Source organism: Bombina bombina, chromosome 2, assembly GCF_027579735.1.
Source record: "Bombina bombina isolate aBomBom1 chromosome 2, aBomBom1.pri, whole genome shotgun sequence".
NCBI lineage: Eukaryota > Metazoa > Chordata > Amphibia > Anura > Bombinatoridae > Bombina > Bombina bombina.
Window position 1 is genome coordinate 938,989,025 of NC_069500.1, and position 15,703 is coordinate 939,004,727.

A 15,703-nucleotide genomic window follows, 5' to 3' on the forward strand; every position below is an offset into this window, starting at 1 on the left:
ATGCAGATTTTATAAGCCTCAATCTTGTACCTCACCTATCCCTAACTGTCCTCAGCAAAAGAGAAAATATTTTTTTTAAACAGGGAGATATTGTGACTATTACTTTATGGAAACTAAATCTTTACACTTAAAGGGACATGAAACCCATTTTTTTTTTATTTCATGATATAGAAAGAGCATGCAATTTTAAACAACTTTCTAATTTACTTCTATTATCTAATTTCTTTTATTCTCTTGATATTCTTTGCTGAAAAGCATATCTAGATAGGCTCAGTAGCTGCTGATTGGTTGCTGCACTTAGAAGCCTCATGTGATTGACTCACCCATATGCATTGCTATTTCTTCAACTAAGGATATCTAAAAAATTAAGCAAAATAAATAATAGAAGTAAATTGGATTGTTGTTTAAATTTGTATTCTCTTTCTGAATCACGAAAGAAAGATTTTGGGTTTAGTGTCCCTTTAAATACTTAAATAGCTTATATATTTTTAAAATATATCTACATATTATTCCCAGTCTAATCTTTGCTTTGAATGAAATATTGTATTTAGCACTTATTTACTGTTTAATGTCCCTTTAACTTTCTGTTAGCTTAAAGGGACAGGAAACCCCAAAATTTCATGATTCAGATCGAACATACTATGTCAAGCAACTTTCCAGTTTACTTCTATGATCAAATTTGCTTTATTCTCTTGTTATCCATTGCTGAATGAACATTGCACTTCTGACAGCTAGCTAGTTTGCAGGCACCAATCAGCAGCTAGCTCTCACTAGTGTAGGATATGTGCGTATTCTTTTTCAACAAGGGATACAAAGAGAACAAAGCACATTTGAAAATAGAAGTGAATTTAAAAGTGTCTTAAAATAACGTGCTGTATCTGAATCATGCAAGTTTAATTGTGACTTTCCTATCCCTTTAATAAGTAACCTATAACAATGGTTTCCATAATATGCTATGGAATAACATGAAATGGCATTTCAGTTTAACATGGTATCTTTTTTGTGTAGCAGTCATTTTGGCTTTTTTTGGTATCTCAGATGTAATTGTGTTATATGCTGTATTATAGATTATTTTTATTTAACAAATCACTTGTATCATGTGCATTATATAGCCGTATATATACAGAGTATTAACACACTGAAATACGTAATACATTTTCCTTTCCTTGGCAGATATTCCCAGATCATTGATGAGAAGACTGAACAACAGATTCGAAAGTGTGATGAACCTCACTCACTAACTCTTGTTAAGGACAGTAGCAATACAACATTATTTAACTCTAGTATACCTACAAGAGACTCAGAGTTTCCTCTCACAAAACACTCCTCTACAGTACATGGACCTCACCCTGTAAAACCTACCATAGAAAATTATTTTGTAGACCAACTTCTAAATCATTCAGAGGGCACTTTAATCAGCAGGGTTCAAAATACAGACACCGAAAACAAGAATACTTTAAACCACATCAACACAAAAGTCATGTCACCAGAAGATGTAAAGTCCCAAGAATTAGCAAAGGAAATAGTGAATAAGGACAAGTCACTTGCTGAAATTTTGGACCCTGAATCCAAGATGAAGACTACTATGGATTTAATGGAAGGTCTGTTCAGCAAGGGCAGCAACGAACTGAAAGAGAAAAAGAGGAAGACTATGCAAATGTTGGCAGAGAAGAAGGCTTCAACAGAAGGCTTGAGGTGAGTGAGTCTTATGCTTTTCATAGGTGAAGATAGTTTGAAGAGCTAGTGGTTTTGTCTTTTTGTAGATATTTTTTTATATTTAGAAATCTTTTGATTGGTCACGTTCTTTTCCCCAGATATATAAAACAATTATAAGGGCAAATAAAATGTTTTTTTTTTTTTTTACTTGGATAGATCAAAGTTTTATTAAGTTTAAGAACCACATACATTCTTAAAGCGATGGTAAATCATAGTGTTTTTTAAACGATAGGATTTACCAATGCTACAAATAAAGGGGACTTTCGGTCATGAAGTATAAAATACCTCATGCTGAAAGTTCCTTTATTTGCCTGCAGCGTTCGCTGTGCTGAGCCACCCGCAGCAGGTGATGTTAGCCAATAGCGTGCTAGCCATACAGCATAATGCCAACTGAGCTGCACAGCTATTGGCTAAGAGGGGAAAACATCACTTCATTGATAAAATAGTGTCCTGCCGTGGGAGGCCTGAGGCTGAAAGTCCCCTTTATTTGTAGCACTGGTAAATCCTAGCATTTCAGAAACGCTAGGATTTACTGTCAATTTAAATTGCTAGTCAAATATATTAGCCTCTAAAGACTCAATGTTCCATAACTATTTTTGAGAGTTGTATTTTTAGCAGGTTTCATATATGATGGAGATTCTGAACATATGGGATAACTGGCACCTTTTATGAGTATGTAATAGTTAATAAGATAATTGGATTACTTAAAAGGATAGTAAAGTCCAAATTAAACTTTCATGATTCGTATAGGGCATGTCATTTTAAACAACTGTCTAATTTACTTTTATCATCAAATGTGCTTTGTTCTCTTGGTATTCTTAGTTGAAAGCTAAACCAAGGTAGGCTCATATGCTAATTTCTAAGCCACCTCTAATCTAAATGCATTTGACATTTTTTCACAACTAGAGGGCGTTAGTTCATGTGTTTCATATAAATAACATTGTGCTCAAGCACATAGAGTTATTTAAGAGTAAGCACTAATTGCCTGAAATGCAAGTCCGTCAAAAGATCTGAGATAAGGAGGCAGTTAGCAGAATCTTAGATACAAGGTTATTACAGAGGTATAAAGTATATTTCTATAACAGGGTTGGTTGGATTATCTATCTTTTTAAACAATAACATTTTGGTGTTTACTATCCCTTTAAGTGACATTTTAAGGTATGGACTCTTTTATGGAACCTTGTCATGCAAACGTTAGTGTTCTATGTACAATAGAGGTTTTGCAATTGTTTATGAATTTGGAAATGTTCATTTCATTGCAGAGAATGTAAACTGTTTCCTAATCCTATTGTCAGTCTGACAGTTGTAAATGGTTGTGACATTTTGCAGACTCCTTAGCCGTGTACTTTGTCTCGTGCCTCCGCTTTCCGATACTGCAAACAAACGGCATAGGCATTAACACCTACGTAATGGGCCTCAGACACTGTTGTAAATGACAGACTGCATGATAACTTAGCGAATATCACAGTTAAACCACTTAGGGGAGCAGTGATAAAGCATTACCTTCTCACACCCTGGTCTATTAATAATTTTTGTTGGCTGGCATTTTTGTAAGAACTGTTTAAAATTATGATAAAATTTGCTCATTTAAATGATGAATTATTATTGTAGATTTCAGTATTTAATCTAAATATTTATAGATGCATTTTATATGTAAAATATTAGTCAACATTATTCTTAATTATTCATACAATTTTATTAATTATGTGCGTTTTAAACTTGTTTCACATTTTAGAATATCAGTCATAAAGGGCATTTTAACACCTTACACTTAGGAGAGAGAGACATAAGTTAAACCCATTAACAGCTGCATAGGGCACTCTTAAAGCTGTTAAAGTGAATGTAAAGTTTAATGAATAAGTGCCCGGTATCTAAAAATACTCTTAAAAACAGGGGCACTTTCAGTCATTAAACTTTACATTGAAGCTTCTTTTTAAAAATACTTTCCTTTTCTTTATGGAAAGCAGACCGGTGATCCTCTCGCAGTTGGAGGGACTGGTATGCTCCAGTTTGCCACACGTGTCACATTGAGTGTTTTTCTTCCACTTAGACATACTCGCCCTATGAGACGCCTCTTGTTTTTTTCTGTCGTTCTGCTGTAGTTAGCACAGTGATCATGAATCCGGCTTCCACCAATCGTTGTGTGCCCCCTTTGGCGTTCAGCTCATGAGGCAACGCAACAATTGGAGGAAGCCGGATTCGCCATTGCTGTGCTAACTACAGCAGGAGCTGCAGGCGGAGGATCGCTGGTCTGTTTTCCATAAAGAAAAGGTAAGTATTTTGAAAAAGAAGCTTCAATGTAAATTTTAATGAATGAAAGTGCCCCTGTTTTTAAAAATATTTTTAGAGACCGGGCACTTTTTCATTAAACTTTACATTCACTTTAACAAGTTCAGTCTGAACTATGAACACATTTTTGTTTTTTAGCTCCTTTAGACTTGAATGTCCACAGTTTATCGATAAAGAAATAAAAATTCAACAACTCTGTGAGCTGCCGTATTGTGTTAATTTATTTGTAAACTGCCAGAGAGAGAGAGAGAGAGACATTTTTTTTTGTGACCTACTGTATTGTGTTAATGTTTTTGTAAACCGCCAGATTAACGACAAGCTAAAAAAAAAGAACGCTTCAATGAGTGCTAGACCAAAGGTTTTTGCCATTAACAGTGCAATAATATAAATGTTGTCACTCATTAGAACATTTTAGTTTTTCACCTTTAAATACGTTTTTAATATCCAGACTCTTCTGTGGGAAACAGGCGAGAATGAATTTCCAAGAGAATAAAAACGCTAATTTACAAAGATCTAAAAAATCAAGAAAAATCACAAGAAAACACAATGCACTTCAAAATGAATACAAATGCTTATGAGTAGTCTACTTTTAAAGGAGTACAAAGTTAACATAGATTACACATTGCAATTTACTTATATTATCAAATGCACGTCGGTCTTTGGTATTCTTTGTTGGAAACCATACTTAGGTAGGCTCAGGAGCAGTAATACACTCCTGGGAGCTAGCAGGTAGTTTGTGGCTACACACATATGTCTCTTGCTTTATCCGATGTGTTCAGCTAGCTCCTAGTAGTACACTACTGCTCTGTAGTTTTAATACACTTGCACAGGTTAAACACATATGCATATAACATTGTATAAATAAAATGTTGTAGCACAATAAAGGGGTGGTCGTAGCCGAAAAATCTGTTTAAAATTTAGGAGCCAGTAAGAATATTTAGGAGCCAAACATACTTTTAGGACAGACAGTGGTATTTGTATATTCATATATGTAGAATAACTCAAACAGTTAGGAGCCAGGGGTAAATTTTTAGAACCCAGTGGCTCCCTGGCTCCCAAGCTTGTCAAGGCCTATAATAGAGACCATTTTTGTCTCTTTACTGCTGTATACTAAAATAATATATATAAAAAATATATATATATATATATGAAGAATAGGGGCTGATCTATGTTATAATGTCAGCTGAATTTCAATTAGCAGACAGTAAGGCTGTATAAAATGGTTATAGCACAGAGATAAAATGATGCATTTATGAAGAACAAAATGATCTCATGTAGACTGTTCTTTAGATTGTGAAATTACGTTCTATGTTTAGATTCTTTGCTTGAGGGTTGTATAACATATCTGCCTTTTGTTCAGTTGTAAAAGTGATAAATTAAATAGCAGTAAAGCTCTTTATAGAACAGGATCAGCTGCAGGCAGAGTCATCTCGTATGGTTTTTTTCTTGTGTTAATTTACCACCGCTTTAAAGAGACATGGCAGTTAGACAGATAAGGCGTACAGTTTTTAACAATAACTTACTAGCTGAAATATAGTCCTTTTCCATGACAGAATACCTAGGTAGGCTCATGAGAGTGCATGTGCCTTGAGCAATATATGGCAGTGGTGTTTGCAACAATGCATAACGTTTTGCCAAACTTTGTTGAAGACCATACGGACATTCCGGTCCAAATTGAAATGAAAGGGACAGCGAAAACCAGTTTTCATATAACTACATGTGAAAGATGCTACTATAAAGAAGAATATGCACAGTTACTGATCTAAAAAACATAATTTATGCTTACCTGATAAATTCCTTTCTTCTGTTGTGTGATCAGTCCACGGGTCATCATTACTTCTGGGATATAACTCCTCCCCAACAGGAAATGCAAGAGGATTCACCCAGCAGAGCTGCATATAGCTCCTCCCCTCTACGTCACTCCCAGTCATTCGACCAAGAATCAACGAGAAAGGAGAAACCAAGGGTGAAGTGGTGACTGGAGTATAATTTAAAAGATATTTACCTGCCTTAAAAAACAGGGCGGGCCGTGGACTGATCACACAACAGAAGAAAGGAATTTATCAGGTAAGCATAAATTATGTTTTCTTCTGTTATGTGTGATCAGTCCACGGGTCATCATTACTTCTGGGATACCAATACCAAAGCAAAAGTACACGGATGACGGGAGGGATAGGCAGGCTCATTATACAGAAGGAACCACTGCCTGAAGAACCTTTCTCCCAAAAATAGCCTCCGAAGAAGCAAAAGTGTCAAATTTGTAAAATTTGGAAAAAGTATGAAGCGAAGACCAAGTTGCAGCCTTGCAAATCTGTTCAACAGAGGCCTCATTCTTAAAGGCCCAAGTGGAAGCCACAGCTCTAGTAGAATGAGCTGTAATTTTTTCAGGAGGCTGCTGTCCAGCAGTCTCATAGGCTAAACAAATTATGCTACGAAGCCAGAAGGAGAGAGAGGTAGCCGAAGCCTTATGACCTCTCCTCTGACCAGAGTACACGACAAACAGGGAAGACGTTTGTCGAAAATCCTTAGTTGCCTGCAAGTAGAACTTGAGGGCACGAACTACATCCAGATTGTGTAGAAGACGTTCCTTCTTTGAAGAAGGATTCGGGCACAGGGAAGGAACCACGATCTCTTGATTGATGTTCCTGTTAGTGACTACCTTAGGTAAGAACCCAGGTTTAGTACGCAGAACTACCTTATCTGAATGAAAAATCAAATAAGGAGAATCACAATGTAAAGCTGATAACTCAGAGACTCTCCGAGCCGAAGAAATAGCCATTAAAAATAACACTTTCCAAGATAACAACTTTATATCAATGGAATGAAGGGGTTCAAACGGAACTCCTTGTAGAACGTTAAGAACAAGGTTTAAACTCCATGGCGGAGCAACAGTTTTAAACACAGGCTTGATTCTAGCTAAAGCCTGACAAAAGGCCTGGACGTCTGGATTTTCTGACAGACGCCTGTGCAACAAGATGGACAGAGCTGAGATCTGTCCCTTTAATGAACTAGCCGATAAACCCTTTTCTAAACCTTCTTGTAGAAAGGACAATATCCTAGGAATCCTAACCTTACTCCAGGAGTAACCTTTGGATTCGCACCAGTATAGGTATTTACGCCATATCTTATGGTAAATCCTTCTGGTAACAGGCTTCCTAGCCTGTATCAGGGTATCAATAACTGACTCAGAAAAACCACGTTTTGATAAAACCAAGCGTTCAATTTCCAAGCAGTCAGCTTCAGAGAAGTTAGATTTTGATGTTTGAATGGACCCTGTATCAGAAGGTCCTGTCTTAGAGGTAGAGACCAAGGCGGACAGGATGACATGTCCACTAGATCTGCATACCAAGTCCTGCGTGGCCATGCAGGCGCTATTAGAATCACTGATGCTCTCTCCTGTTTGATTTTGGCAATCAATCGAGGAAGCAGCGGGAAGGGTGGAAACACATAAGCCATCCCGAAGTTCCAAGGTGCTGTCAAAGCATCTATCAGAACCGCTCCCGGATCCCTGGATCTGGACCCGTAGCGAGGAAGTTTGGCGTTCTGGCGAGACGCCATGAGATCTATCTCTGGTTTGCCCCAACGTCGAAGTATTTGGGCAAAGACCTCCGGATGAAGTTCCCACTCCCCCGGATGAAAAGTCTGGCGACTCAAGAAATCCGCCTCCCAGTTCTCCACTCCCGGGATGTGGATTGCTGACAGGTGGCAAGAGTGAGACTCTGCCCAGCGAATTATCTTTGATACTTCCATCATTGCTAGGGAGCTTCTTGTCCCTCCTTGATGGTTGATGTAAGCTACAGTCGTGATGTTGTCCGACTGAAACCTGATGAACCCCCGAGTTTTTAACTGGGGCCAAGCCAGAAGGGCATTGAGAACTGCTCTCAATTCCAGAATGTTTATTGGTAGGAGACATTCCTCCTGATTCCATTGTCCCTGAGCCTTCAGAGAATTCCAGACAGCGCCCCAACCTAGAAGGCTGGCGTCTGTTGTTACAATTGTCCAGTCCGGCCTGCTGAATGGCATCCCCCTGGACAGATGTGGCCGAGAAAGCCACCATAGAAGAGAGTTTCTGGTCTCTTGATCCAGATTCAGAGTAGGGGACAAGTCTGAGTAATCCCCATTCCACTGACTCAGCATGCACAATTGCAGCGGTCTGAGATGTAGACGTGCAAAGGGTACTATGTCCATTGCTGCTACCATTAAGCCGATCACCTCCATGCATTGAGCTACTGACGGGAGTTGAATGGAATGAAGGACACGGCATGCATTTAGAAGCTTTGTTAATCTGTCTTCTGTCAGATAAATCTTCATTTCTACAGAATCTATAAGAGTCCCCAAGAATGGAACTCTTGTGAGAGGAAAGAGAGAACTCTTCTTTTCGTTCACTTTCCATCCATGCGACCTTAGAAATGCCAGAACTAACTCTGTATGAGACTTGGCAGTTTGAAAGCTTGAAGCTTGTATCAGAATGTCGTCTAGGTACGGAGCTACCGAAATTCCTCGCGGTCTTAGTACCGCCAGAAGGGCACCCAGAACCTTTGTGAAGATTCTTGGAGCCGTAGCCAATCCGAATGGAAGAGCTACAAACTGGTAATGCCTGTCTAAGAAGGCAAACCTTAGATACCGGTATGATCTTTGTGAATCGGTATGTGAAGGTAAGCATCCTTTAAATCCACTGTGGTCATGTACTGACCCTTTTGGATCATGGGTAAGATTGTCCGAATAGTTTCCATCTTGAACGATGGAACTCTTAGGAATTTGTTTAGGATCTTTAAATCCAAGATTGGCCTGAAAGTTCCCTCTTTTTTGGGAACCACAAACAGGTTTGAGTAAAACCCTTGTCCTTGTTCCGACCGCGGAACCGGATGGATCACTCCCATTAATAACAGATCTTGTACACAGCGTAGAAACGCTTCTTTCTTTATCTGGTTTGTTGACAACCTTGACAGATGAAATCTCCCTCTTGGGGGAGAGAATTTGAAGTCTAGAAGGTATCCCTGAGATATGATCTCTAGCGCCCAGGGATCCTGAACATCTCTTGCCCAAGCCTGGGCGAAGAGAGAGAGTCTGCCCCCCACTAGATCCGGTCCCGGATCGGGGGCCCTCGATTCATGCTGTCTTAGGGGCAGCAGCAGGTTTCCTGGCCTGCTTGCCCTTGTTCCAGGACTGGTTAGGTTTCCAGCCTTGTCTGTAACGAGCAACGGCTCCTTCCTGTTTTGGTGCAGTGGAAGTTGGTGCTGCTCCTGCTTTGAAATTCCGAAAGGGACGAAAATTAGACTGTCTAGCCTTAGCTTTGGCTTTGTCTTGAGGTAGGGCGTGGCCCTTACCTCCTGTAATGTCAGCGATAATTTCTTTCAAACCGGGCCCAAATAAAGTTTGCCCCTTGAAAGGTATATTAAGTAATTTGGACTTAGAAGTTACATCAGCTGACCAGGATTTTAGCCACAGCGCCCTACGTGCCTGAATGGCGAATCCTGAGTTCTTAGCCGTAAGTTTGGTTAAATGTACTACGGCCTCCGAAATGAATGAATTAGCTAGTTTAAGGACTCTAAGCCTGTCCGTAATGTCGTCCAGCGTAGCTGAACTAAGGTTCTCTTCCAGAGACTCCATCCAAAATGCTGCAGCAGCCGTAATCGGCGCGATGCATGCAAGGGGTTGCAATATAAAACCTTGTTGAACAAACATTTTCTTAAGGTAACCCTCTAATTTTTTATCCATTGGATCTGAAAAAGCACAGCTATCCTCCACCGGGATAGTGGTACGCTTAGCTAAAGTAGAAACTGCTCCCTCCACCTTAGGGACCGTTTGCCATAAGTCCCGTGTGGTGGCGTCTATTGGAAACATCTTTCTAAATATTGGAGGGGGTGAGAACGGCACACCGGGTCTATCCCACTCCTTAGTAACAATTTCAGTTAGTCTCTTAGGTATAGGAAAAACGTCAGTACTCGCCGGTACCGCAAAGTATTTATCCAACCTACACAATTTCTCTGGTATTGCAACAGTGTTACAATCATTAAGAGCCGCTAAAACCTCCCCTAGTAATACACGGAGGTTCTCCAATTTAAATTTAAAATTTGAAATATCTGAATCCAATCTGTTTGGATCAGAACCGTCACCCACAGAATGAAGCTCTCCGTCCTCATGCTCTGCAAGCTGTGACGCAGTATCAGACATGGCTCTAGTATTATCAGCGCACTCTGTTCTCACCCCAGAGTGATCACGCTTGCCCCTTAGTTCTGGTAATTTAGCCAAAACTTCAGTCATAACAGTAGCCATATCTTGTAATGTTATCTGTAATGGCCGCCCAGATGTACTAGGCGTCACAATATCACGCACCTCCCGGGCGGGAGATGCAGGTACTGACACGTGAGGCGAGTTAGTCGGCATAACTCTCCCCTCGCTGTTTGGTGAAATTTGTTCAATTTGTACAGATTGGCTTTTATTTAAAGTAGCATCAATACAGTTAGTACATAAATTTCTATTGGGCTCCACCTTGGCATTGGAACAAATGACACAGGTATCTTCCTCTGAATCAGACATGTTTAACACACTAGCAAATAAACTTGCAACTTGGCTACAATCTTATTTAACAAAAACGTACTGTGCCTCAAAGAAGCACTAAACGATTAAATGACAGTTGAAATAATGAACTGAAAAACTGTTATAGCATCAATCCTTGAAACCAACACAACTTTTAGCAAAGGTTTGTTCCCATTAGTAAAGTAACAATAATTAAATTTGAAACGTAAAAATTACAGAGCAACGTTTTTAATCACAGTCAATATATAAGTCTCACAGCTCTGCTGAGAGAATCTACCTCCCTTCAAAGAAGTTTGAAGACCCCTGAGTTCTGTTAGAGATGAACCGGATCATGCAGGAAATACAAGAGTAACTGACTGGAAATTTTTGATGCGTAGCAAAGAGCGCCAAAAACGGCCCCTCCCCCTCACACACCGCAGTGAGAGAGAAACGAAACTGTCACAATTAAAACAAGTAACTGCCAAGTGGAAAAATAATGCCCAAACATTTATTCACTCAGTACCTCAGAAAATGCAAACGATTCTACATTCCAGCAAAAACGTTTAACATAATAAATACCTATTAAAAGGTTTAATGTACTTTTTACAGAGTAATTCCAGTGAAGTACCATCCCCAGAATACTGAAGTGTAGAGTATACATACATGTCATTATAACGGTATGGCAGGATTTTCTCATCAATTCCATTCAGAAAATAAAAACTGCTACATACCTCAATGCAGATTCATCTGCCCGCTGTCCCCTGATCTGAAGCTTTTACCTCCCTCAGATGGCCGAGAAACAGCAATATGATCTTAACTACTCCGGTTAAAATCATAGTAAAAACTCTGGTAGATTCTTCTTCAAACTCTGCCAGAGAGGCAATAACACGCTCCGGTGCTATTGTAAAATAACAAACTTTTGATTGAAGTTATAAAAACTAAGTATAATCACCATAGTCCTCTCACACATCCTATCTAGTCGTTGGGTGCAAGAGAATGACTGGGAGTGACGTAGAGGGGAGGAGCTATATGCAGCTCTGCTGGGTGAATCCTCTTGCATTTCCTGTTGGGGAGGAGTTATATCCCAGAAGTAATGATGACCCGTGGACTGATCACACATAACAGAAGAAATCCAGTATAAAACCTTTTAAAAACTTACTTTTAAGCTCCCAGTTAAAGGGACACTGAACCCACATTTTTTCATTCGTGATTCAGATAGAGCATGCAATTTAAAGCAATTTTCTAATTTTCTCCTATTATCAAATTCTCTTCATTCTCTTTGTATCTTTATTTGAAAAGCATAAATGTAAGTTTAGATGCTGGGCCATTTTTGGTGAACAACCTGGGTTGTTCTTGCTGTGTGGTGAATAAATTCACCCACCAATAAAACAGTGCTGTCCATGTTCTGAACCAAAAAAAGCTTAGATGCTTTCTTTTTCAAATAAAGATAGCTAGAGAGCAAAGAAAAATTGATAATAGGAGTAAATTAGAAAGTTGCTTAAAAGTGCATGCACTATCTGAATCACGAAAGAAAAAAATTGGGTTCAGTGTCCCTTTAAATACTGTTGATGAGGTTAGGCTGATACACTCAGTGAAAGGGGCTGGGTAAACAAGAAGAACAGACAAACTTTAGACTTTTAATACACAGTGTATAAAACTATTTATAAAAATAGTGGCATTTAAATTCATTAAAATATGTAAACACGTTCCATTTGTAAAATATTTACCATTTAGAGATGGTAATTATCGCGCCGTTCCTCCGCCCGAATCTCACGAGCTGGACACCAAGTAGGGCACCCAACAAATGGATAAAGCCGGATTCGTCATCGCTCAGCTAAATCAAGGATGAGATGTGGGTGGAGGAACGGCACAATATTTACCTTCTCTAAATGGTAAATATTTTACCAAGGAAACGTGTTTAAATATTTTAATGACTTTAAAGGGACAGTATACACTCATTTTCATATAACTGCATGTAATAGACACTACTATAAAGAAGAATATGCACAGACACTGCTATAAAAATCCAGTATAAAACTGTTTAAAAACTTACTTAGAAGCTGTCAGTTTGGCTCTGTTGAAAAGGTAGTTGGAAAGCCCACTGCAAGTGGTAAATAAGACCCTCCCCCCTCCCCCTTCCTTTGCATATGATAAGACCCTTTACACAAACAGGAGCAAGCTGGAGAAGGTAGCTGATGGTATTCAAATAAAACTTTGGGGCTTGGTTGGGAGTCTGAAAATCAGGGCAATGTTATATAAAAATAAGCAAAACTATACATTTATTTAAAAAAAAAAAACTTTATGGGCTATATAAATAGATCATCTACAAAACATTTATGCAATGAAAAAATGAGTGTATAATGTCCCTTTAAGTGCCACTGTTTTTATGAATAGTTTTATATACTGTGTATTAAAAGTCTAAAGTTTACAATCACTTTAATAGAAATAGTTGCAATATGTTTTATTGATCGGTTTAAATTGATTTTACCTTTTTATTTCCTTTGTTATACACTACATTTGTGTTTCCTGTCACAGCCCTACAAGGAGGAGGAGGCCTTTGCAGGAAGTTTTATCTTAGCCTGATGTCATAAAACTTCTAGACTAGAATAGATAACAGGGAGTCAGATGTGTTCATGCCTAGAACTGACATAGTAAAATCCTCTGCTCTTATCACACTGAGAGCAGGGGCTAAACTAAGGGGCCCATTTATCAAGCTCCGTGTTTTTGGCGAGCCTTCAGACTCACCAGAAACACCCGTTATGAAGCAGCGATCTAAAGACCGCTGCTCCATAACCTGTCCGCCTGCTCTTAGGCCACGGACAGAGATCACGTGAAATCAACCCAATACAATACGGGTTGATTGACACCCCCTGCTAGCGGCAGGGGGCGGCGTTGCACCAGCAGTTCACAAGAGCTGCTGGTGCAATGCTGAATGTGGAGAGCGGATTGCTCTCCGCATTCAGCGATGTCTGTCGGACATGATCCGCTGATCGGATCATGCCGGACAGACATTTGTTAAATAGGCTCCTAAGTATTTCTAAGTGCTAATTTTGCTCGAAAACAAGTAAGTTATTTGTTGTTTTAACACAATCTTTTTCTTTTTACTTTATTTTAACATATTTATTTTTACCAAATGAGCACTGTTTAATATCCCTTTAACATTTCTAGTTTTGAAAGCATTCTTACTTTACAGCATTTTCTCACATCTGCCTAAACATTTTGCACAGTAATGTATGGGTTAAAAGTCAAAATTAAATTTTCATTATTCAGATAGGGTATGTAATTTAAAACAAATTTTCAATTTACTTTTAGCATCAAATGTGCTTTGTTCTCTTGGTAGTCTTAGTTAAAGCTAAACCTAGGTAGGCTCACATGCTAATTTCTAAGCCCCTGAAGGCTGCCTCTTATCTGAATGCTTTTTTATTTGCTTTTCACAACAGGGAAGTGCTAGTTCATGTGAGCCATATAGATAACATTGTGTTCACGCTCGGGGAGTTATTTAAGAATTACAGTTGTGCTTATAAGTTTACATACCCTGTTACATTCCCTGGCATATATCCTGCACCATACCTAGAGTATATGTGTATTATGTCCTGCACTATATCTGTAATATATATCACATCCTGCACCATACCTAGAGTATATGTGTATTATGTCCTGCACTATATCTGTAATATATATCACATCCTGCACCATACCTAGAGTATATGTGTATTATGTCCTGCATTATATCTGTAATATATATCACATCCTGCACCATACCTAGAGTATATGTGTATTATGTCCTGCACTATATCTGTAATATATATCACATCCTGCACCATACCTAGAGTATATGTGTATTATGTCCTGCACTATATCTGTAATATATATCACATCCTGCACCATACCTAGAGTATATGTATATATATATATATATATATATATATATATATATATAGTTCTGCACTATATCTGTAATATATATCACATCCTGCTCCATACCTAGAATAAATAAATATATATATATATATATATATATATATAGTTCTGCACTATATCTGTAATATATATCACATCCTGCTCCATACCTAGAGTATATGTGTATTATGTCCTGCACTATATATGTAATATATATCACATCCTGCTCCATACCTAGAATATATATATATATATATATATAGTTCTGCACTATATCTGTAATATATATCACATCCTGCTCCATACCTAGAATAAATAAATATATATATATATATATATAGTTCTGCACTATATCTGTAATATATATCACATCCTGCTCCATACCTAGAGTATATGTGTATTATGTCCTGCACTATATCTGTAATATATATCACATCCTGCACCATACCTAGAGTATATGTGTATTATGTCCTGCACTATATCTGTAATATATATCACATCCTGCACCATACCTAGAGTATATGTGTATTATGTCCTGCACTATATCTGTAATATATATCACATCCTGCACCATACCTAGAGTATATGTGTATTATGTCCTGCACTATATCTGTAATATATCACATTCTGCGCTATACCTATAATTGATATCACATCCTGTGCCTTATCTGTAAAATACATTACACATTTTTTTACATTTGTTAGTGTGCACAGCTTTTTTGTGTTGCTATTGTTATAAATACATCTTGCACCATATTTATAATATATATCACATCCAGCATTATAGCTGTAATATATATTTTATTCTGTGGCCCTCTCTGCACCGTACATCGATGGCCGGTATCGTTGGTGGGTGGGAGCCGACTTGGGAGGCGGGTGGGCGGCCATCGGTGAGCTGTTTAAGGTGGAGGGGGGCGGGATCGGGGGCGGAGCCGACGGGAGGCGCGTGCGGGTGCGCGCACGTGCACGGGGGGGGGGGGGGGGGGCGGCGGGCTGGCGCGTGCACGGGTGGGAACCGCTATACTACAGAAAAGTTAAAAAATACATATGTGGGGCAAAAGGCCACTAATAGATAAATAAAATAATAAAGTGATTTTGGAGTGTTGGAGGGTTGGTCTTGGGTGGGGGGAGAAGCTACACTACAGAAAAAGGGATTTTTTTCTAAAAAAAACACAACACTTTTTTCTTAACTGGGTATGGCAGACAGCTGCCAGTACCCAAGATGGCGCCCATTAAGGCAGAGGGGGAGGGTTAGACAGCTGTTTGGTGGGGATCAGTG

At 38.8% G+C, this 15,703-nt stretch overlaps 1 protein-coding gene across 4 annotated transcripts in view; it reads left to right on the forward strand.

Moving 5' to 3' along the window:
- Positions 1-15,703, forward strand: part of LOC128649879 (protein Shroom3) — a 556,958-nt gene that overhangs the window by 507,408 nt on the left and 33,847 nt on the right. For all 4 annotated transcript variants that reach the window (XM_053703406.1, XM_053703408.1, XM_053703407.1 and 1 more), the window contains one exon: positions 1,174-1,695. In XM_053703406.1, coding sequence (XP_053559381.1) covers positions 1,174-1,695 — 522 coding nt within the window. The remainder of the gene's footprint in view (positions 1-1,173; positions 1,696-15,703) is intronic.